The sequence below is a fragment of the Balaenoptera musculus genome, chromosome 5 (assembly GCF_009873245.2).
Source record: "Balaenoptera musculus isolate JJ_BM4_2016_0621 chromosome 5, mBalMus1.pri.v3, whole genome shotgun sequence".
NCBI lineage: Eukaryota > Metazoa > Chordata > Mammalia > Artiodactyla > Balaenopteridae > Balaenoptera > Balaenoptera musculus.
Window position 1 is genome coordinate 15,004,978 of NC_045789.1, and position 22,306 is coordinate 15,027,283.

Here is a 22,306-nt window from a genome sequence, read left to right on the forward strand (position 1 = left end):
TCTCTTATACAGACTTTCTTTATCACAGGCTTGTTTTTCATGTAAAATTAGAAAGTTACTCTTCAGAACTTTCAGCAGTTTTTTTCGTATAATATTTTACCAGCCAGAAGATAGAATGCCTCCCACACAGTCAGTCTTTTTGCTACTTGAAAAACAATTATCTGTGGAAACAGAAACCTACTCCTTTTGTACATCATTATGCCCTTTAGGAAGACTCAGGTAAAAAACGTCCTAGAGAGCTTGTTTAATAAAAACTGTGATGTTAAGAAAGAGAGTAGCAGTCCCTTCTTTTATGCATGTTTTTTTTTTTTCCGAAATATAGGATGAATCGATTTCCCAAGACAAATAATTTTGCAGTCGTTGTGTTGCTGATGTGTATTTAAAATCTTATAAATTGTAAATATTCATTTGTTGCCTGCATTCACTCTTTCACATGAATAATTACTGAATGCTTAAATTCCAGGGACTGATGTGTGCTGGGGATTCAGAAGAATAGCATGTCAATATATAAACAAGATAATCTAAGATAACTGTGTTATCAAGATAATAAAATAAGTTAATATAAAGGAAGTTTGCCTTAGGTAGGGTGGGATTACTTAGATTGTGTGGATTTCTGAGGAGATGACCTTCATGCCATCACCTGAGGGAGGAAAAGGGGTCAACCGTGTGATGGCTTGGGGTGAGTGCTCAAGGCAGAGGAAACAAATGTGGGAATCCCGAAGTGGAAAGGAGCATGGCAAGTTCACAGTGTGGCCAAAATGTGGCATGTGAAGGGAACCACGATCCAAAAACGTAACGCTTAACGCATAGAGACAAATAATACACGTTCCCAGTACTGTCCACAGCATTTTAAATGGGAAGTTGTCTAATTATCATATCTAACCACCTTCAAGTAAAATTAGAAAATGAAGAATCGGGGAGGTTATCAACTTGCTAAGTAAAGTATACCCACCTAGTTAGTGCCAGCCCTGGGCATAATGATCGATTTAGTGCTTTTCCCATTGAGACCCACTGAAGTCCTAGAAATGTAGTAGATGTTGGTAACATATTTGTAGGGAACAGAATGCCCCTTAAACATACATAAAGTCACTCAAAAACAAAACTTTCACGTGTAGAAATGTGACATACGATGCTCTCTTCATAATTTAGTGATGAATTTAACAATTTAATCTTCTCTATAAAAACCTGTCTTGGTTTTCCCATGTCACCTCAGCTCCAGCCACCCACCCCCTCCTGCAAGGCCATAGTCTCCGAGAGTGGCGCTGCCCACGTGCAGTGAACTGAGGGTCGGGGGGAGGGCGGGGACGAAGCCTGGCCGCTTCAGCGCAGGTCAGGCCGGCTGACTGGGGAGGACCGTGCTGGCTCTGTGAGGTCCTGGTTTGGACCTCGGTTGCATCCATTCTCTTCAGCGTGGGCCTTGTCTTCACCTTCTCATCATTCTCTCTGGCTGGGACACTTCTCATCCCTTCTCCTACATTTTGAAACCAGATCACAGACACCGTTTAGGGAGATCATTAAAGTGAAAGATCAGTTTAGGGTAGCCTGAAACGTGTATGGAAGTCAAAAGAAAGACACTTTTCTTTCCCTCGAGTAAAGGATGTGTGTCGATTCCATCAGAAGCACCCTGGGAGTAATGAGTAGGTAAAGGTGTTTCTATTATAAATAATTTCCGTTTCCTACCTTGGTGTTTGTAGGGTTTTGTTCTTTATCCTTGCAGTAAAGCAAGTTTACTGGCAAAAAAAAAAGAAAGAGAAAAGAAAGAAATCAAATATATCAGGGCTCTATGAATGAATGAATGAAAGAAGAAGCTTCAAGACAGAAATTTAAGATTAACTCTGAACAAATGTGATAAGATCTTGTAACTGGTGAGTGGCAGGATAAGTTTTGTACGCAGTAATTTTCCATATGCCATTTTTAGAATCACATGTGTTAGTCATTTAATGGGTCACGTAATACGTTTCATTTGAGCACCTCTGCCATTTCCTTCACATCTTTAAAAGTTTACCTCTAGTTCTTCTCTCCTGGGGGAGACGCTGCTGCTGAGCGGCCTTTGGAAATGTGTAAGGGGATCTTACAAGGTCAGGAGGGCGCTACTGGGGGACCAGGGGGACCAGCCGTCTTGCAGTGCTCTGAGTAATCCCGCGGGATCTAGCGTCATCTGCCCGAACGGCCAGTGCTGTGCCCCAGAGAATGCGGGCCGAGCGCAGATGCTCCCTCGTCCCAGCCCCTCTGCTGCCTCCTGAGCCCGTCCACCGCACATTCTTTCCTGCAGCGCCCCACCCCCACCCCCACCCCCACCCCAACACTTCCCCCAACACCTACCCCACCCCCGCCCCAGCCCCACCCCCACCCCAACACCTACCCCAACTCCACCCCCAGCCCCACCCCCACCCCAACACCTACCCAACACCCACCCAACACCCACCCAGCCCCACCCCCACGGCAGAAAGAGCCTCACTTCTGAAGTAGCCGTTGTGCTGTTTTTACCACTCTCTGGCACCTCCATTTCTAATTTGTACTGTGGATACTTGTCTGCATGTCCTGAATCTCCCAACTAGAGTACGAGCTCCTTGAATACCAGAGTCTCGGTGTAATATAAATTGGGGGGAAAAGGCATTCTAACAGGCATGCTATCTCTTTCTAGACGTTTATACACAAATATATATGTAAATATGCCATAAAAACATAAATACATAAATATTTAAGTATGTAAATACAGTTGCCCCCTGAACATGGTGGGGGTTAGGGGCGCCAACCCCCTGTACAGTCAAAAATCCACATGTAACTTTACAGCCAGCCCTCCCTCTCTGTGGTTCCACATGCATGGATTCAACCAAGCATGGACTGTGTAATACTACAGTACACATTTAGTGAAAAAAATCCACGTGTAAGTGGACCAGTGCAGTTCAAACCCGTGTTGTTCAAGGGTCAGCTGTATATAAATATACAAATTCAGTTTGAAGGTGGGTGTTAGGAGTGTAAGTTTCATGTCTAGTGAACCACTTCCTAAATTACAAATATACTACAGTAGTCAGCTGAGGTGGCCATAACAAGATACCCAGACTTGATGGCTTAAACAACAGAAATTAATTTTCTCCCAGTCCTAGAAGCTAGACGTCTAAGACCGTGGTGCTTGCAGGGGTAGGTTTCTGGTGAGGCCTGTCTGGCTTGCAGATGACCACGTTCTCACTGTGTCCTCACATGGCCTTTCTTCCAAGAGCTCTGGTGTCTGTCTGTTCCCCTCCTTCAAGGACACCAGTCATTTTGGATTAGGGCCTCAACCATTATGACCTCATTTAACCTTAATTACCTCTTTATAAGCCCTGTCTCAAAAATACCGTTGCATTAAGGGTTAGGGCTTCAACATGCATTTGGGAGAGGGACACAGTTCAGTCCATAATACACACCAGCTACCTTTCTGTATTAATATTCATTTTGGCAGATGAGCATTTAAGAAAAAGTTATTCTGCAGTAGAGTCACTGACTTAGACCCAGTTGAAAGTAGTATTGTTACCTCTGTTGTGGTGCATCCTTTTCTAATTTGGTGACAGGTATTTGTTTCCATGTCCTATATCCCTAACTAGAGTATAAGCTCTTTTAACACAAGTTGTTGTATTCTTCACCACCCCCCACCCCCATATTTGCTTCTAATTAGCACTTACTAATGGTACCAATTGTATATAATTGCATATTTCTCCAATTCCCTAATTGTTAAATTTTAGGGAGATTGTTTACAATATGGTCTATGTAACTTTTAATCGAATAAAAATTCAACATTAGGTCAAAATTTCATAAAAATACCAAGGCATTAATATCTATACTGAAGGTAAAGTAGAATCATACCTAAGCTGCTTGAAAGGAGAACTGTGCTCTGGACAATCTAACTGGGAAAAGTTGATGCTTTTCCCTTGGTATTATCTGTTGAATATTATCTGTTGAATAGTCATGTTGAATAGTCATGCAAGATTTTTTTTTTTTTTAATTAAATGAACGTTTGTTCCTTAATCCATCTTCCTTTGTGTTTTTGGTCTGTTTTAACATGAATAGCTCAGTGACTCCTGTGAGGTGACAATACCTGACTAATTTTAGAAACAGGCATATGAAATGCGTAGTGCTTTGATTGGAACAACCAACAGAAATTTTTATCATTACTAAGAAACAGCTGTTCCTGCAGCCTGTAGACCCTCTCAGGCTTAGAGTCATTTGGAGTTGGCTGGGCTATGGAAAACTCTGAAAGTTACAGCTGCTGACCCATCCAAGAGAACATAGAACCCCTGACCTGATTGGATGGATTTTCCTAGCAGCATTGATGAGACCCATTCTACAGTCTTCTTAACTGGTGAGTCATCCACCAGAGGGCAGAGAGCAGAAGGAAGAAGAACTAAAATCCTGCAGCCTGTGGAACAAAAACCACATGCACAGAAAGATAGACAAGATGAAAAGGGAGAGGGCTATGTACCAGATAAAGGAACAAGATAAAACCCCAGAAAAACAACTAAATGAAGTGGAGATACGCAACCTTCCAGAAAAAGAATTCAGAATAATGATAGTGAAGATGATCCAGGACCTTGGAAAAACAATGGAGGCAAAGATCGAGAAGATGCAAGAAATGTTTAACAAAGACCTAGAAGAATTAAAGAACAAACAAACAGAGATGAACAACACAATAACTGAAATGAAAACTACACTAGAAGGAATCAATAGGAGAATAACTGAGGCAGAAGAACGGATAAGTGACCTGGAAGACAGAATGGTGGAACTCACTGCTGCGGAACAGAATAAAGAAAAAAGAATTAAAAGAATTGAAGACAGCCTGAGAGACCTCTGGGACAACATTAAACGCAACAACATTCGCATTATAGGGGTACGAGAAGGAGAAGAGAGAGAGAAAGGACCCGAGAAAATATTTGAAGAGATTACAGTCGAAAACTTCCCTAACATGGGAAAGGAAATAGCCACCCAAGTCCAGGAAGTGCAGAGAGTCCCATACAGGATAAACCCAAGGAGAAACACACCGGGACGCATAGTAATCTAAGTGGCAAAAATTAAAGACAAAGAAAAATTATTGAAAGCAGCAAGGGAAAAACGACAAATAACATACAAGGGAACTCCCATAAGGTTAACAGCTGATTTCTCAGCAGAAACTCTACAAGCCAGAAGGGAGTGGCATGATATACTTAAAGTGATGAAAGGGAAGAACCTACAACATACAACCTACAACCAAGATTACTCTACCCAGCAAGGATCTCTTAGCTTTTGCTTGTCTGTAAAGCTTTTGATGAAGAAATCAAAAGCTTTACAGACAAGCAAAAGCTAAGAGAATTCAGCACCACCAAACCAGCTGTACAACAAAATGCTAAAGGAACTTCTCTAAGTGGGAAACACAAGAGAAGTAAAGGATCTACAAAAACCCAAAACAATTAAGAAAATGGTCATAGGAACATACATACCGATAATTACCTTAAATGTGAATGGATTAAATGCTCCAACCAAAAGACACAAGCTTGCTGAATGGATACAAAAACAAGATCCATATATATGCTGTCTACAAGAGACCCACTTCAGACCTAGGGACACATACAGACTGAAAGTGAAGGGATGGAAAAAGATATTCCATGCAAATGGAAATCAAAAGAAAGCTGGAGTAGCTATACTCATATCAGATAAAATAGACTTTCAAATAAAGAATGTTACAAGAGACAAGGAAGGACACTACATAATGATCAAGGGATCAATCCAAGAAGAAGATATAACAATTATAAATATATATACACCCAACATAGGAGCACCTCAATACAGAAGGCAACTACTAACAGCTATAAAAGAGGAAATCGACAGTAACACAGTAATAGTGGGGGACTTTAACACCTCACTTACACCAGTGGACAGATCATCCAAAATGAAAATAAATAAGGAAACAGAAGCTTTAAATGACACAATAGACCAGATAGATTTAATTGATATTTATAGGACATTCCATCCAAAAACAGCAGATTACACTTTCTTCTCAAGTGCTCACGGAACATTCTCCAGGATGGATCACATCTTGGGTCACAAATCAGGCCTCAGTAAATTTAAGAAAATTGAAATCATATCAAGTATCTTTTCTGACCACAACGCTATGAGATTAGAAATGAATTATAAGGAAAAAAACGTTAAAAAACACAAACACATGGAGACTAAACAATACGTTACTAAATAACCAAGAGATCACTGAAGAAATCAAAGAGGAAATCAAAAAATTCCTAGAGACAAATGACAATGAAAACACGACGATCCAAAACCTATGGGATGCAGCAAAAGCAGTTCTAAGAGGGAAGTTTATTGCTATACAAACCTACCTCAAGAAACAAGAAAAGTCTCAAGTAAACAATCTAACCTTACACCTAAAGGAACTAGAGAAAGAAGAACAAACAAAACCCAAAGTTAGCAGAAGGAAAGAAATCATAAAGATCAGAGCAGAAATAAATGAAATAGAAACAAAACAAGAGCAAAGATCAATAAAACTAAAAGCTGGTTTTTTGAGAAGATAAACAAAATTGATAAACCTTTAGCCAGACTCATCAAGAAAAAGAGAGAGAGGACTCAAATCAATAAAATTAGAAATGAAAAAGGAGAAGTTACAACAGACACCTCAGAAATACAAAGCATCCTAAGAGACTGCTACAAGCAACTCTATGCCAATAAAATGGACAACCTGGAAGAAATGGACAAATTCTTAGAAAGGTATAACCTTCCAAGACTGAATCAGGAAGAAACAGAAAATATGAACAGACCAATCACAAGTAATGAAATTGAAACTGTGATCAAAAATCTTCCAACAAACAAAAGTCCAGGACCAGATGGCTTCACAGGTGAATTCTATCAAACATTTAGAGAAGAGTTAACACCCATCCTTCTCAAACTCTTCCAAAAAATTGTAGAGGAAGGAACACTCCCAAACTCATTCTGTGAGGCCACCATCACCGTGATACCAAAACCAGACAAAGATACTACAAAAAAAGAAAATTACAGACCAATATCACTGATGAGTATAGATGCAAAAATCCTCAACAAAATACTAGCAAACAGAATCCAACAACACATTAAAAGGATCATACACCACAATCAAGTGGGATTTATCCCAGGGATGCAAGGATTCTTCAATATATGCAAATCAATCAATGTGATACACCATATTAACAAATTGAAGAATAAAAACCATATGATCATCTCAATAGATGCAGAAAAAGCTTTTGACAAAATTCAACACCCATTTATGATAAAAACTCTCCAGAAAGTGGGCATAGGGGAAACCTACCTTAACATAATAAAGGCCGTATACGACAAACCCACAGCAAACATCATTCTCAATGGTGAAAAACTGAAAGCATTTCCTGTAAGATCAGGAACAAGACAAGGATGTCCACGCTCACCACTATTATTCAACAGTTTTGGAAGTCCTAGCCATGGCAATCAGAGAAGAAAAAGAAATAAAAAGGAATCCAAGTCGGAAAAGAAGAAGTAAAACTGTCACTGTTTGCAGATGACATGATACTATACATAGAGAATGCTAATGATGCCACCAGAAAACTGCTAGAGCTAATCAGTGAATTTGGTAAAGTTGCAGGATACAGAATTAATGCACAGAAATCTCTTGTATTCCTATATACTAATGATGAAAAATCTGAAAGAGATTTTACTCTTTAATGGGATTTTTCCCATTTACTATTGCAACAAAAAGAATAAAATACCTAGGAATAAACCTACCTAGGGAGACAAAAGACCTGTATGCAGAAAACTATAAGACACTGATGAAGGAAATTAAAGATGATACCAACAGATGGAGAGATATACCATGTTCTTGGATTGGAAGAATCAATATTGTGAAAATGACTATACTACCCAAAGCAATCTACAGATTCAATGCAATCCCTATCAAATTACCAATGGCATTTTTTACGGAACTAGAACGAATCATGTTAAAATTTGTATGGAGACACAAAAGACCCTGAATAGCCAAAGCAGTCTTGAGGGAAAAAAACGGAGCTGGAGGAATCAGACTCCCTGACTTCAGACTATACTACAAAGCTACAGTAATCAAGACAATATGGTACTGGCACAAAAACAGAAACATAGATCAATGGAACAAGATAGAAAGCCCAGAGATAAACCCACGCACCTATGGTCAACTAATCTATGACAAAGGAGGCAATGATATACAGTGGAGAAAAAACAGTCTTTTCATTAAGTGGTGCTGGGAAAACTGGACAGCTACATGTAAAAGAATGAAATTAGAACACTCCCTAACACCATACACAAAAATAAACTCAAAATGGATTAGAGACCTAAATGTAAGACCGGACACTATAAAACTCTTAGAGGAAAACATAGGAAGAACACTCTTTGACATAAATCACAGCAAGATCTTTTTTGATCCACCTCCTAGAGTAATGGAAGTAAAAACAAAAATAAACAAATGGGACCTAATGAAACTTCAAAGCTTTTGCACAGCAAAGGAAACCATAAACAAGACGAAAAGACAACCCTCAGAATGGGAGAAAATATTCGCAAACGAATCAACGGACAAAGGATTAATCTCCAAAATATATAAACAGCTCTTGCAGCTCAATATTAAAAAAACAAACAACCCTATGCAAAAATGGGCAGAAGAGCTCAATCGACATTTCTCCAAAGAAGACATACAGATGGCCAAGAAGCACATGAAAAGCTGCTCAACATCACTAATCATTAGAGAAATGCAAATCAAAACTACAATGAGGTATCACCTCACACCAGTTAGAATGGGCATCATCAGAAAATCTACAAACAACAAATGCTGGAGAGGGTGTGGAGAAAAGGGAACCCTCTTGCACTGTTGGTGGGAATGTAAATTGATACAGCCACTATGGAGAACAGTATGGAGGTTCCTTAAAAAACTAAAAATAGAATTACCATATGACCCAGCAATCCCACTACTGGGCATATACCCAGAGAAAACCATAATTCAAAAAGACACATGCACCCCAATGTTCATTGCCGCACTATTTACAATATTCAGGTCATGGAAGCAACCTAAATGCCCATCGACAGACGAATGGATAAAGAAGAAGTGGTACATATATACAATGGAATATTACTCAGCCATAAAAAGGAACGAAATTGGGTCATTTGTAGAGACGTGGATGGACCTAGAGACTGTCATACAGAGTGAAGTAAGTCAGAAAGAGAAAAACAAATATCGTATATTAACACATGTATGTGGAACCTAGAAGAATGGTACAGATGAACCGGTTTGCAGGGCAGAAGTTGAGGCACAGATGTAGCGAACAAATGTATGGACACCAAGGGGGGAAAACGGCGGTGGGGTGGGGATGGTGGTGTGCTGAATTGGGCGATTGGGATTGACATGTATACACTGATGTGTATAAAATTGATGACTAATAAGAACCTGCAGTATAAACAAACAAACAAAACAACTAATACTAAACGTTCTTTGGGTTATTTGTATGGAAGTATGTTAATATAAATGTTTCAGACATTACATGAAATTTCTAAAAATCTTAAAAAAAAAAAAAGCTGCCATATTATTAGTTAGATATTAATACTGAAAGCTAATAGTAATATGTGGCCTACCAGTATAGAGAATTATGGGATGCCATAGAAAATTTCATTTAAAGAGAAGTCTTTTAAAAGCTTATATACCTAAAATATATTATTGTGCCAAGCACCATACAATTTATTTTAAGTTAAAGGGTGATTTTCTTGAGCTCACTATTTTCTCAGTTTCTATTTTCTATAGTACAGTATTTATCTAATAGGCAGTTTCCAATTTTTTATGCTTGTATAGGTTTATATAAATAAGTATAAATATAAAGCAGCGTTTGTTTAGCAAAAAGATGCCTAAAATTATCATGATCAAAACATACTTTTATTAGTCTTTCTTTTCTCTCGTTCAAGGGATGGTAGGTTCTGATTTTTCACATATTACGATTAAGAATTATAATGTATGATGTGCTTTCCCAGTTTTCAGAGACTTAAAATATAGTCCTCAAGGGAGGAGTGACGCCTCTCCCTTTAGTTGGAAAACAGTTCCAACTCCAGCCACAAGTTACATTACCCAAAACTGAAGCAGTTATGGGAAGAAACTATCCTCTTCTCGGCTGTCCACTGGCACTAACTAACGTCCACGCGATTTTCAGCTGAAGGCCATCGGTACAGATGTTAAGTTGCTTCTTGAACAGAAACTTATCACCTTTGTACATTCATTGAAAGTTTAGAAAGCAGAACCTACGTAAGTGCTTCCAAACACTCTTTTTACAGCAAGGTTTTAAACATTTTAGCTTGTTCACAGACATTCACAGGATCCACATAAAATAGATGAATGAAGAAACACAGTTCGCTGACCTGCCATGTCTTCATTATTGCTGTTTCACAAATACACTGGACTCGTGTTGCCTATCCTTATTAGGACACATGTCATTTGAGTAAAGTACCTAAAGCTCTCCTCTATAAGCTTTGCAGAGAAATCAGGACTCATTCCCTAGGCTCATATTCTCACATATTTTCATGAGGTAAGAATTAACAATCAGATTTGCCCCCAAACACAGAATACCAAGGCTTTCACAGCATAGTCTAAGTTTAAAAAGTAAAAATAAAACATTTACAGCTAGGTAGAATCACTTAGCCTATATTATCATATACATTCCTGCAAAGTTATTTCAGCAACCTGGAAAAAAGACCACAGGTTCAAAAAAATGGGTATATAACCAAACAATAATTATTGTCTGTTGCAAAATATGGTATTTGTAATTTATCTCCTTTCATTTTCTACTGTTGGATTACACTGTCCTAGGCTAGTACTGGTTTGGTGACTATAGTGTAAAGGTCGCCATCTATTGGACATAAGTAATTACTACACTTGAGTTTCTTGTGGGAAAAGTACTTAAAAATGATTGAAGCGAGAAACATAGTTCCTATCTGCTCTGTATTTTCACACACAAATTGTTTAATTCTCTGTTTAATTATGGAATTACTTGGGTACTTTTCCCAAATTAAACTGGGAAGACTAGCATTTATGAAGTTTTTTTCATAAAAATCAATATTCATAAAAAGCAAAAATTGACTTTCATAGTCCAGAATATGCACTAAGTTCTTTAGAAGTTTTATCAGGCCAGCAGTGCTTCTCTTATGATGCTGTTTGAATAAATTCTTTTCTCTTCACCTTTAGAGAGGTGCATTAAACAACAAAATTACTTTATTGAATTAAACCAGAAAAAAAAGGAACTTATTTTCTTAACTAATACTCAATATTGAAGACACCTCCTGCAGCTTACTTTTTTTAGTTCAAAGGAAATTACAGCTTAAAAGGATTAATTAGGGGTAATGATAATTGACAGGCTTCCCCATGGTGGAAGGCTTAATTTTCTATCTTTTGCCACTATCCAGTTTTACATATTTCAGTCATGTTGAAAATTTCAGAAGCCCAGGTTTTTCTACCTTTATGTGAAGGTGTGTTTATTATGATGGTATGATTTTATAAAAGAAAATTGAAATAGGGTATTACATAGTGTAGCATAAAGCATATGACAGGTATGGACATTTGACGTCTTAATTTTCTTCTTAGTCAAAGTAAAGAACTCTATTTTCAAATTACATTAATCTTAAAAGCGGTCTCAATTGTCCATGTTTTCTCTTTTGTATTTCTCTATTTTTATATCTATTAACAGTTGTACATTGAGTGCTGCTTCTTTGTCCAACTTAGATACAGGCGTTCATCTCCCAGGTTCACGTAATCAATTACTTCTGAAGAGTCTGTATTCATTTCTTTGAACAGAAGAATATGTTAAAGCGAGGATAACACCTCATTAATTTTTGAGTTAGTGGTACCTATGTATTTTATCTTTTCACATACTTTATTTATCCCAATATGCTTGTAAATATCCTCGTAATTCGTGGATAGGAAAAATATCTGAGGATAAATTTCTGAAAGATTCTAGTGGCTTCAGGCAGTTGTATATCACTGTTTAGATAACGAGTGAACATGAGATTTGAATACAAAGAAGTGAAACTTTTGAACAAACTTGGTGTACTCAAACTTATCCTTTGCTTACAGCAATGGAATCAAATATCTCTTGTTAAAATCAGCAAATCTCTTAGCAGTGATACTAGCAGGGATATTGAAGCAGTACCACATGCATGCTAAGAAAATATACACACACATAACAGTCATTTAAGTGTAAAAGATAAAAACAACCAGGCAACGTTAATTCAAGAGATAAAAAAAGTTTAAAAAAAAAAAAAGGGATGTTGTCAAGGATTATTATTAAAATAATAAATGCTGGTTGTTGAAAGATCTTAACAAGCAAACAAAAGTCAGTCAAACCCAGAGATAAATACTGAAGAAGTTTAAGTTTGTCTACCTTCTGGAGGAAATTGAAGCCCCAGGTAGAAAGTTATTCTTAATGAGCTCCCTGTGGTCTCTTTTTTCTCAATGATTTATAGCGTAAGTATTTAGAGAACTTACAGATGAGATTTGCTAAGTAACACAATTTTTTTTTTTAAGTCTGGAGAATGGGTAAGAAAGTGGAAGACTGGGAACAGGAAATATAGTGCTGATTTTCAAAAAGGAAAAAGGTCAGCTTCTAAACTATTAACTAGTTTGAACTTGAGGTCGCCTGAGAAAAAGTCTAGAAGGCATTCTTTTTTTTTTTTAAAGGTTATTTGAATTTATTTATGGCTGTGTTGGGTCTTAGTTTCTGTGCGAGGGCTTTCTCTGGTTGTGGCGAGCCGGGGGCCACTCTTCATCGCGGTGCGCGGGCCTCTCACTGTCGCGGCCTCTCTTGTTGCAGAGCACAGGCTCCAGACGCGCAGGCTCAGTAATTGTGGCTCACGGGCCTAGTTGCTCCGTGGCATGTGGGATCTTCCCAGACCAGGGCTCGAACCCGTGTCCCCTGCATTGGCAGGCAGATTCTCAACCACTGCGCCACCAGGGAAGCCCTAGAAGGCATTCTTAAAAGCCAGCTAGCGAGCACTGAGAAAAGGAGGGCAGGATTGCCAGGACCGAGAAGTAAGTTCTCAAGAAACAAATCACCCAGCTAACACATTTTGGATAGATTGGAGGAAATGTTAATTTTAACAGATTATCGAAGAAAAACTTTTAAGATCCCATTTAATTTAATAATCAAATGAGGCTAACGATTACCAAGTTTTTAGATTCATAACAGATTGAAGGAGTTTAACCAAAGGCTGTTGTTTAAAGAGGAATCAGCGCCTTGGATGAGGACCTCTACGGCTTGCTGCCTAAATTTGTGGGTGACGTGAAGCAGGGAGGTATAGCATTCATGCTTCATAACCAGATCCTCCTTCAAAAATATATTGGGCGTGTAGGAAAATGGACCAAATCTAGTTTAAAAAAAATGAAAGAAGTTTCATATGGTTGTGTGCACTTTGGATCACGTCATTGCTCTTCTGGGGCATATGCAGGGCTGGGGTTGGGATAAGGTTAACAAAAACAAATACTTGAAAAACTAGGGGTTTTAGAAGAAAATGAACCCAATATGAGTTTGCCATGTCACATGGCCTCTAAAATTATAAGGCAAGTCATAGTTCTGTTCTGTGCTAGTAAACGCTCATGTGGCATATTGTGTTTAATCTTTGGCATTAATCTCTGACAATTATATAGATAATCCCAAGAAAATCAACTGAAACATCATGGGACATTTAAGCTGTCTTTGGGTCAGAGGCAGTTATGTGAGTGCTTGTTTTTCGCTGATAGTATGAGCTAGTTCCTTGACCTGAATCCACAGCTATGTCTTCTTCCACAAACATTCTCCCTCAGTCTCAGGCCTCAGAGATGGCAGTGGAGAGTGATAGGCAATTGAGTGAAGAAGTAGTCAGGGGGCAGATCACTTACTGCCTTGTAGGTCGTGTTAAGGGGTTTAGATTCTTACCTCAGTTAAATAGGAAGCCAGATAGAGGATTTTAATCATGGAAGTAACATCTGATGTATGTTTTTAAAAGATCACTCTGAATGCTATGGAAACTTGATTTTAAGGGAGAAATAATGGAAGCAGGAGACTAGTTCTGTGTATTTTCTTATTTCAGGCAAGAGATGGTAGTGGCTTAGGCCATGCAGTTCCTAACAGAGATGCAGAGAATTGGACGGGTTTATATTTCAGAGGAAGAACTAACAGGAGTGTAGGAATCGTGGGTGGGGGAGATTGGTGATGGATAATGGAAGATTGCTGAGTCAGTGAGTTTGGTAAGAATTAACTCAGTTGGTAAGAGTCAGTGAAATTGATGAGTCGCTTCAGTACAGTAAAAAAGCTAAGGGCATCAAGAGGTAGAGGAGTTGAGTGAGTGAGGAACAAAGGGGCTTAAAATCCAGATTTTAGACATGTTATACTTGTTGACGAAAACGCAAAGGTTATGAATGTTGGAATGCGTGGCTAGGGTATTCCAGGCCTAAGACTTAACTGTAGAGGGATTATCCTTGAAGTGAAGAAGTCAAAGAATTTAGCAGTCCGGTCATTCAGTGATTCAGCATGAGAACACTGAGGTCATCAAGAAGGATTGTTGACTCGGGTAAAGAGGAAGACAGTGAGCCGGGGGCTCAAGCAAACGGTGGGCGCGGTCGAGGCAAGGCAGTGACTGGGTACTGAGTCAGGGGTGTAGTCTGGTGACACGGGCCTCCAAGGACTTGGCATTTTGCAGGATCAAAGATGATTGAGGGTGTCAGAAACAGTAATGGAAGGACATCTATCTCCAGGTTTATAAACATATGCAGTTGAGAGAAAAGGGACTTCTGTGTGAAGGGACTACAAGGAAGGTATAGAGTGGTGTAGAGGGTTTGTGAGGGCTGAGAGGGATGGAAAATGGATCAGATTAGGAGATACACAAAACACTAAAGAAATAAGAGTTCAGGAGGTGATGGATGACTCAAGGGGTCTGTACTTTTGGTTGTGGCAGGTAGACAGGGATGGAAAGTATGATGGGATTGATCCTCATGGTCTGTTAGAGGGAAGTGGACACTAGACTGTAAGCTTCATGAGAGGAGCTTCAAGTGGGCAATATGCCTGGCATAAAGTAGGACTTCAAATATTTTGTTGCTGAGCGAATGAGTGGATGCGATGAGTGGTTGAATGGGAGAGCTCAGGACGTGTGATCCAGAATATTTAGCCAGAGAGCATGTGGCCCTTGGCTTTTGTTCTCTAACGTTGGAAGGACATTCTCGCTGGGCATGGGGTGCTGTGGCAGCTTTCTCAAGACACGTGGCTTCTCCAAGGACTCACAGTGGTGACTGTTGAACACTAGGCATTCAGACAGATTTATTTATATTTTCAAATCGGTAACAGATTGACTCAACACTGTTGAATAATACATCCTTTTAATCTGAATTTGGAATAATACTTTTATCATATATTAATTCTTTTTGTAATGTTAAGATTACATTACTACTAGAAAATGGCAGGTTTTTGCCCCATAGAAGAAGCTATTCCCAACTAGTAGAAATCACTGAAATCACTAATAGGAATGATCCAGTGATGAAATTGATGACACACAGTGAGAGGAGCTAAGGTTGGTGGTAAGCACGCTGCTGTCACTGAGGGACTCGTACTTTTATCAGGGGATTGTTACAAGTGATTTTTAAGTTGGTGTTACACCTTAAAATCTTTATATTATATTGGTATTTTTTATAGACATAGTATAAATATATGCTCATTCTTTACCTATCTTATCTTTAGACCCCATACTACATTTTCTCTGAAGAGATCAAGGAATAGTATAGATAACTAAAGAGTTCACATCATATTAAGACTGGACATTTAATAACGTAAGATCCATTACGGGAAGGCAAGAGCAGAGAAATGTGTGAAAGCTAAGGCGGAGTTTGAAAGGCGCTGAAGAAAATGGGATATAACGACAAAGAGCAAATTCTTTCCCCATAACAAATAAGTTCCAGTTCCTTCAGGATCTCCCTTTAGGTTTCCCTCTTTTCTTTGCATCGGTAAATTAGAAAGCTCCAAGAGAAGTTTCTCTGAGCCAGTCCTTTTCTTTTGCTCTCACAAAAAATAAACCTCATTTTGGGTGATATTATTATTCACTTCATAATCTTCTTTTAACCTCTGACACTTAGTCCCCTCGGCCCCTCTATGTGCAAATCAAGGAGGCACCTACTTGCTGATTTTTATATTCTCTTCAAGATGCCATTTATAATACCTGTAGAATTAGCAGGCTCAAATAATGTTTTTAGGCTGCTAAGGAAACAAAGGCTGTTGGAGTTAATTAGTAAATTTAGCTTGTGATTAAGAGCATCAGAAATTTCCCACTGAGGTTTAGTTTTTTTAATTTTCCAGAGGGGAGATTGTAGTTACAAGTGAATGCACTCACCATATTTATTGTCAGGAAGCCAGTGGAGGATACCCATTTTCCCTGATGGCAAGTAGTTTCCTTGGCTAAAATAAATAGCTTTGCTATACCAGTGAACCCCAAAATCACAAAATACAGCCACGATCCTGGTATATTCCACTTTCTGCTTAGCAATATTATTCTGTGAATGTTTGCTTTGTGGAAGAGTGAAAATACCAACAACAATCTGTTGTCATTTTCCTCCTTTACCTGCTATAAAATACATATTTTAAGATTTCTAAATTTCTCTTATTGAAAACCCGCCATGTAGGGATGTAATAAGTCACTTTATTTGATTATTTTGTGACATCGATATGGAAAGTGAGGAGGCACTGACATTTGTAGTTGGAGACTTGAAGTTTTCATACTGCAAAGGAGAGTTTCTGCGTTCTTTTTCAAGCTTAGCCCTTGTGAAGAATTTATCCTTACATAGTTTGGATGTCATTCCATCAAAATATGGATGAGCCAAATTAACATTTTGAAATCCTATTACTGATGCTGCGTTTTAACATCCTGCCACCAGGAATAGCCAGTGAAATAGTACTAGAAACAGGCAAGTGTCGAGGTAGGGTCAGGGCACAGAAGACAGAAGAAGAGAAGGCATTGTCAATTGGGTCCTATGCCGAGACTAAGTGAGATGAGGAATGAACCCCAAAAGGCAAAACAGTATGTTCCCACCTGTGTGAGGTACCTACAGTGGTCAGCTTCATAGAAACAGAAAGCAGGATGGTGGTTACCGGGAGCTGGGGGAAGGAGGGAAGGGGAGTTGTTATTTAATGGGTATAGAGTTTCAGATTTGCAAGATGAAAAAGTTCTGGAGATCTGTTTCACAACAGTGACTATACTTAACACTACTGAACTGTACATTTAAAATTGGTGAAGATGGTAAGTTTTTTTTTAATTGAATTATAGTTGATTTACAATGTTGTGTTCAAGTTTCAGGTGTACAACAAAGTGATTCAGTTGTACATACTCTTTTTCAGATTGTTTTTCGTTATAGCTAAGATGATAAATTTTATGTTGTGTTTTTTACCACAATAAAAAGAAAATGAGGAATGCAAATTGTCAATTGAATTTAGCCCCAGAGAGGTCATTTGTAACCTCAGCAAGGATATATGGCTTTCTAGGAGTTGGGGAGTGAGCCCCAGTGAGGCAGTGGACGAGGGGCAGGCAGGTGAGGAAATGGAGACTACGTGAGTAAACGGTTATTTCACAGAGTTTGAATGTTAAGGTGAGTGGGAAAATAGAAGGTGAAGGTACTTTTGTTGTTGCTGTTGTTTTAAGAGAAACTATAGCATTTTTGAATGGGGATGCTTTGCATAAAGCCTGCGGTGGAGAACTGGAAGAAGTGAGAGAAACAGAGATTGATTAATTGAGGCCCCTGAGAAAAAGGGAGGAGACGGAGTCCACAGCATAAGGTTGTGGCTCTTTGACAGTTGTCAGGACTGGTGGATAGAAAGAGAGCTCCTCTTGCAGGTCCCGCAGGATGGTCAGGTTGGTAAGTTAATAAGGTGGGCAGCCTCACGCCTGCTTTGCCTGGGCAGATAGCTAACATGGGTCCCCGGTTTCCCCACTGAAAAGCGTACAGTGACTCAGTGCGGAGATTATGCCAAGAAAGGCACAACTGCAGAGAGAGATAATGCACAAATAGCTTTTTGTTCATTTTTCCTAAGAAAAGCAGGCCAAAAGGCTGCAAGCCCAACTCTCCAGATGTATCTGGGAAGTCTTCATACCTCTCTCTGGTGAGAAATGGAAACTCAAGTACCAGACAAAGCAGAAAGTCTGGCTGCTGCAGAGGTGCTATTAATCAGAGCTTCTTCCAACCCTAAAAAGAATAAATATTAGGGAATGACAATGAGAATAGATATTGACGTCTGTTCCATATTAAATGAGGTAATTTTAGATTTTCTTAAGTCTAGTATTGGCTAAGCAAAGGAATAGGTAATCAGTGTGTGTGTAACACATGGGAAACCTCCCAAGTGCATTTGTTTGGAAACTTGGATATCTGGCTTTCAAAGGTATCTCGTGAATTATATGAACTTTATTCTGAAGTGGCATTCATTTTTCCAGTCAGCCTAGTTCGTGGAGGTGTTGGAAAACTCAACTTCTCCAATTCACTCTTTTTTCTTACCTGTCCTCATTATATATTAATATATAGGTATTGATAATTCTTTATAACTCTATTTTCTTTTTTCCAAGATACTGATACTTCTTTATATTTTAAAGGATATTTTAAAAGGTATTTTTGGAGTTCTAGTCACTTCTTTGAGGTTGATCTCGTATCAATTCTTAAGCAGTAATACCTGTTTCACCTGAATTGGGAAGCAGTCTCTAGAAGGTACAAATATGTTCTGAGAAATACGTGTATATTTTGAGTGAGTTTGTATTTGAAAACAATAAATTTCTTTCATGCATTTATTCAACAAATACTTGTTGTTTACTGTATGGTAAGCACTTTGTTATACCAGTAAACATAACTGTCCCTGACCTCAGAGAGCCTCTACTCTAGCGAGGTAGTCCAGATTCAAACAAATAAACACACAAATTGTATAATTATAATAATAACAAATTCTGTGAAGGAAAAGTACAGGGTAGTATGAAAGTATATGACGTAGGCAACCTTAAGGTGGGGAATCAGGGAAGCCTCCCTGAGGAGGTGATATTTAAACTGAGGCCAGAAGGATACTTAAGAATTAGCATAGTAAAGGTGTGGCAGAGAGGTGGGTATAGAAAGTGAGAATAGACTCTGCAGAGGCCTTGAGGTGGGAAGAAGTTTGGCCTGTTTAAGAAGAGATGGAAGACCAGTTAGACTGGAGCAAGCCAAAGAGAAAGCTCCGTAAGAAAGCCTGGCGAGTAGGGAGTCCAGCATCACAGCTGTCCATAGAGCAGTGCTGGAAGTATCTAAGAACCAGACAGGATCAGATTTGTGTGTTAAAAGTTCACTCTGGTTGCTGTATGGAAACATTATTCTCTGTGACAGGAGTCAGCAAACTTTTTCTGTAAAAAAGCCAGATAGTAAATATAATAAATTTTGTGGGTCATATGGTCTGTTGCAACTACCCAACTCTCCATGTTTTATGAAAGTAGCCATAGACATATGTTAGTGAGCAAACCTGGCTCTGTTCTATAAAATTTATTTATGGATGCTGAAATTTCAATTTAATACAGATTTTTATGTGTCACAAAATATTCTCCCCTTTATTTTTTTAAAACCACTTAAGGGGGGCTTCCCTGGTGGCACAGTGGTTGAGAATCTGCCTGCTAATGCAGGGGACACGGGTTCGAGCCCTGGTCTGGGAAGATCCCACATGCCGCGGAGCAACTAGGCCCGTGAGCCACAACTACTGAGCCTGCGCGTCTGGAGCCTGTGCTCTGCAACAAGAGAGGTCGCGACAGTGAGAGGCCCGCACACCGCGATGAAGAGTGGCCCTCGCTCGCCGCAACTAGAGAAAGCTCTCACACAGAAACGAAGACCCAGCACAGCCAAAAATAATAAAATAAATAAACTAAAAAAAAAAAAACTCAAAACCACTTAAGGGACTTCCCTGGTGGTGCAGTGGTTAAGAATCTGCCTGCCAAGGCAGGGGACACAGGTTCGATCCCTGGTCTGGGGAGATCCCACATGCCGCGGAGCAACTGAGCCCCGTGCACCACAACTACTGAGCCTGCGCTCTAGAGCCCACGTGCCACAACTGCTGAAGCCCACGCTCCTAGAGCCCGTGCTCCGCAACAAGAGAAGCCACAGCAATGAGAAGCCCGCGCACCGCAACGAAGAGTAGCCCCTGCTCACCGCAACTAGAGAAAGCCCACACGCAGCAACAAAGACCCAACGCAGCCAAAAATAAAAAATAAATTAATTAATAAAAAAAAAAAACACTTAAAAATATGAAAGCCATTCTTAGTTCCCAGGCCATACAAAGATAGGAAGCAGGCTGACTGACCTGAGAGCCACAGTTTGCTGACCCCTGTTATAGCACTTGTATTTCTTATTTGTTTAAGTTTTGTTACTCTGCCTCTTAAATGATGTTTTACTTCCACCTTGACATTTTTCTTAAGTTGTCTACATTTTTTTCAACACTCTGGTAAAGGTATGACCAACGCTAAATAAAAAATGGGAATAACCTCTTCTTTTCTATTTCTTTATCTTAGTGCTACATTTTCCATTTGAAAATGACATGACTGACCCATTCTATTTTTTATCCACAGGCTTTTTAAAAAATAATGGGTAATTTTGTGTTTTTCCTGTTTATTTTCTTCTTGCCAAAGTGTTATACTTGGTGCTTTCTTCTTTCAGACCTAACACTGAATTTTTCATCTTTTCTTTACCTGGTAATAGTTCTAAAATTTAATTCTGGCATTCAAAACAAAAAATGATAGAGACATCAGAAGAACAAAGTGAATAATATTCAAACAACACAATTGCATGTAAATATTTATTGTGTGACTAGATAAAATACTTTCTTTACATCAAGATAAACAATATCCATATAATATCAGATCTGCACATACATCATTCTGATTTGAAGGGAAATTCCTAGTTGCTTCTGTGTATTGCACTATTCAGCCCCACAAGATGCTGGAAAGCATAACGTAGTGGAAATAGTACAGATAGACTTGCTTTAAATTCCATCTGAGTCTTACTAGGTATATGATATTGGGCAATTTAATTAATTTCTTGGAGCCTAAGTTTCCCTGAAGCATGCAAAATACATAGTCAGTGATGGAAATTCCCATCCACCTTTCTTCCCCTGTAAGCATGATCTTTCATCACATGAAAGTCGCCATGTTAAAAAATTAGGGGAAAAAACAGCCCGTATTTGGTGATGGTGAGGGTGTTTGGTATTAGTTTTAATCTTATGCAGATATGAAGTTAAAAAAAAAATCTAGCAGTATTCCAAAATGGAACCAATGTACTTTTAAGGTAGTATACATGATAAATGTCTATACTTTTCATTAATATTTCCTCTGCCTTTATTTTTACTTCTGAAAACTCAGGTTTGACAGTTCTCTGGAAGATCTACCTAAGAGTGGACCTCACCCACCTGCAACTCCTCAGGTTTTACATATTGGTAGCCAAGTAGCCACACTTTCTAAAGTAACTACGTATTCTAGGTAGAGTTTTTTCCTCTTGGTATGTCTGAATTTTAATGCTGGTGGTGAAATTAAAATACTAAAACTGTTTGACTAAAAAGGAAAAAGTGATCATAGATTACAGAACTGACATCACTAATATATAGACAAAGCTTGGCCTCAGCCTTGGAACACTGCTTTACACTGCTTTTATATTTTTAATTTTTTGTTTAGATTCCAAGTTTTAGAGTCAGGAAATCTGTGCATTTTGTTTATTCACTGTGATTTGGAAAGTCAGCTTCCTTAAGTTTGACATAAGTCTGCTTTACTGAATTAGAGCATTCCCCTCTAAAAAAAGAGTGATAGAGATTATGTGTTCCAGTTGCCCAGATATTCTAAAGGTATTCTGGTTAATTCTTCTTATGAGATTTTGCTGGACTCTGCTGATACTGAGTCTTTTTATATTATTATTTGTGATACAATATGATAAAAGAAATTCATTAGTTTCCTTTTCTCCTTACAGAAGAGGGATAATTTAGCTGATTTATTTTTTTAGCTGACTTTTTTATAGATTTCAGTTTCTCGTCATTATTCACCATTACTTCCCTCAAATAGTAGCCATTGCCTCAAAGATGCAGAGTAATTGAGAAACTCAAAGTTGAGTCATTGATAACTTTATTCTTCCACTTGGCATGACACTCATATTCCCCTGCTCTGCCACTGATAACATCTTTCTTTTCTCTTTCTTAGCCCCCATTCTTTATTTTCCAGCCATTCACAACAGTTAAAACATAGCCATAGAGTTCAGTTAAATTATAGACTTACCAAAAAATTATACTTAAACAAT

The 22,306-nt window shown here is 38.6% G+C and overlaps 1 protein-coding gene across 9 annotated transcripts in view; it reads left to right on the plus strand.

Moving 5' to 3' along the window:
* PDLIM5 (PDZ and LIM domain 5) overlaps positions 1-22,306 on the plus strand; it is a 208,990-nt gene that overhangs the window by 124,366 nt on the left and 62,318 nt on the right. The window contains exon 9 of one of the 9 annotated variants that reach the window (XM_036852964.1): positions 21,385-21,501. The exons of the other annotated variants lie outside the window; for them this stretch is intronic. Coding sequence (XP_036708859.1) covers positions 21,385-21,501 — 117 coding nt within the window. The remainder of the gene's footprint in view (positions 1-21,384; positions 21,502-22,306) is intronic. 9 annotated transcript variants of the gene reach the window in all.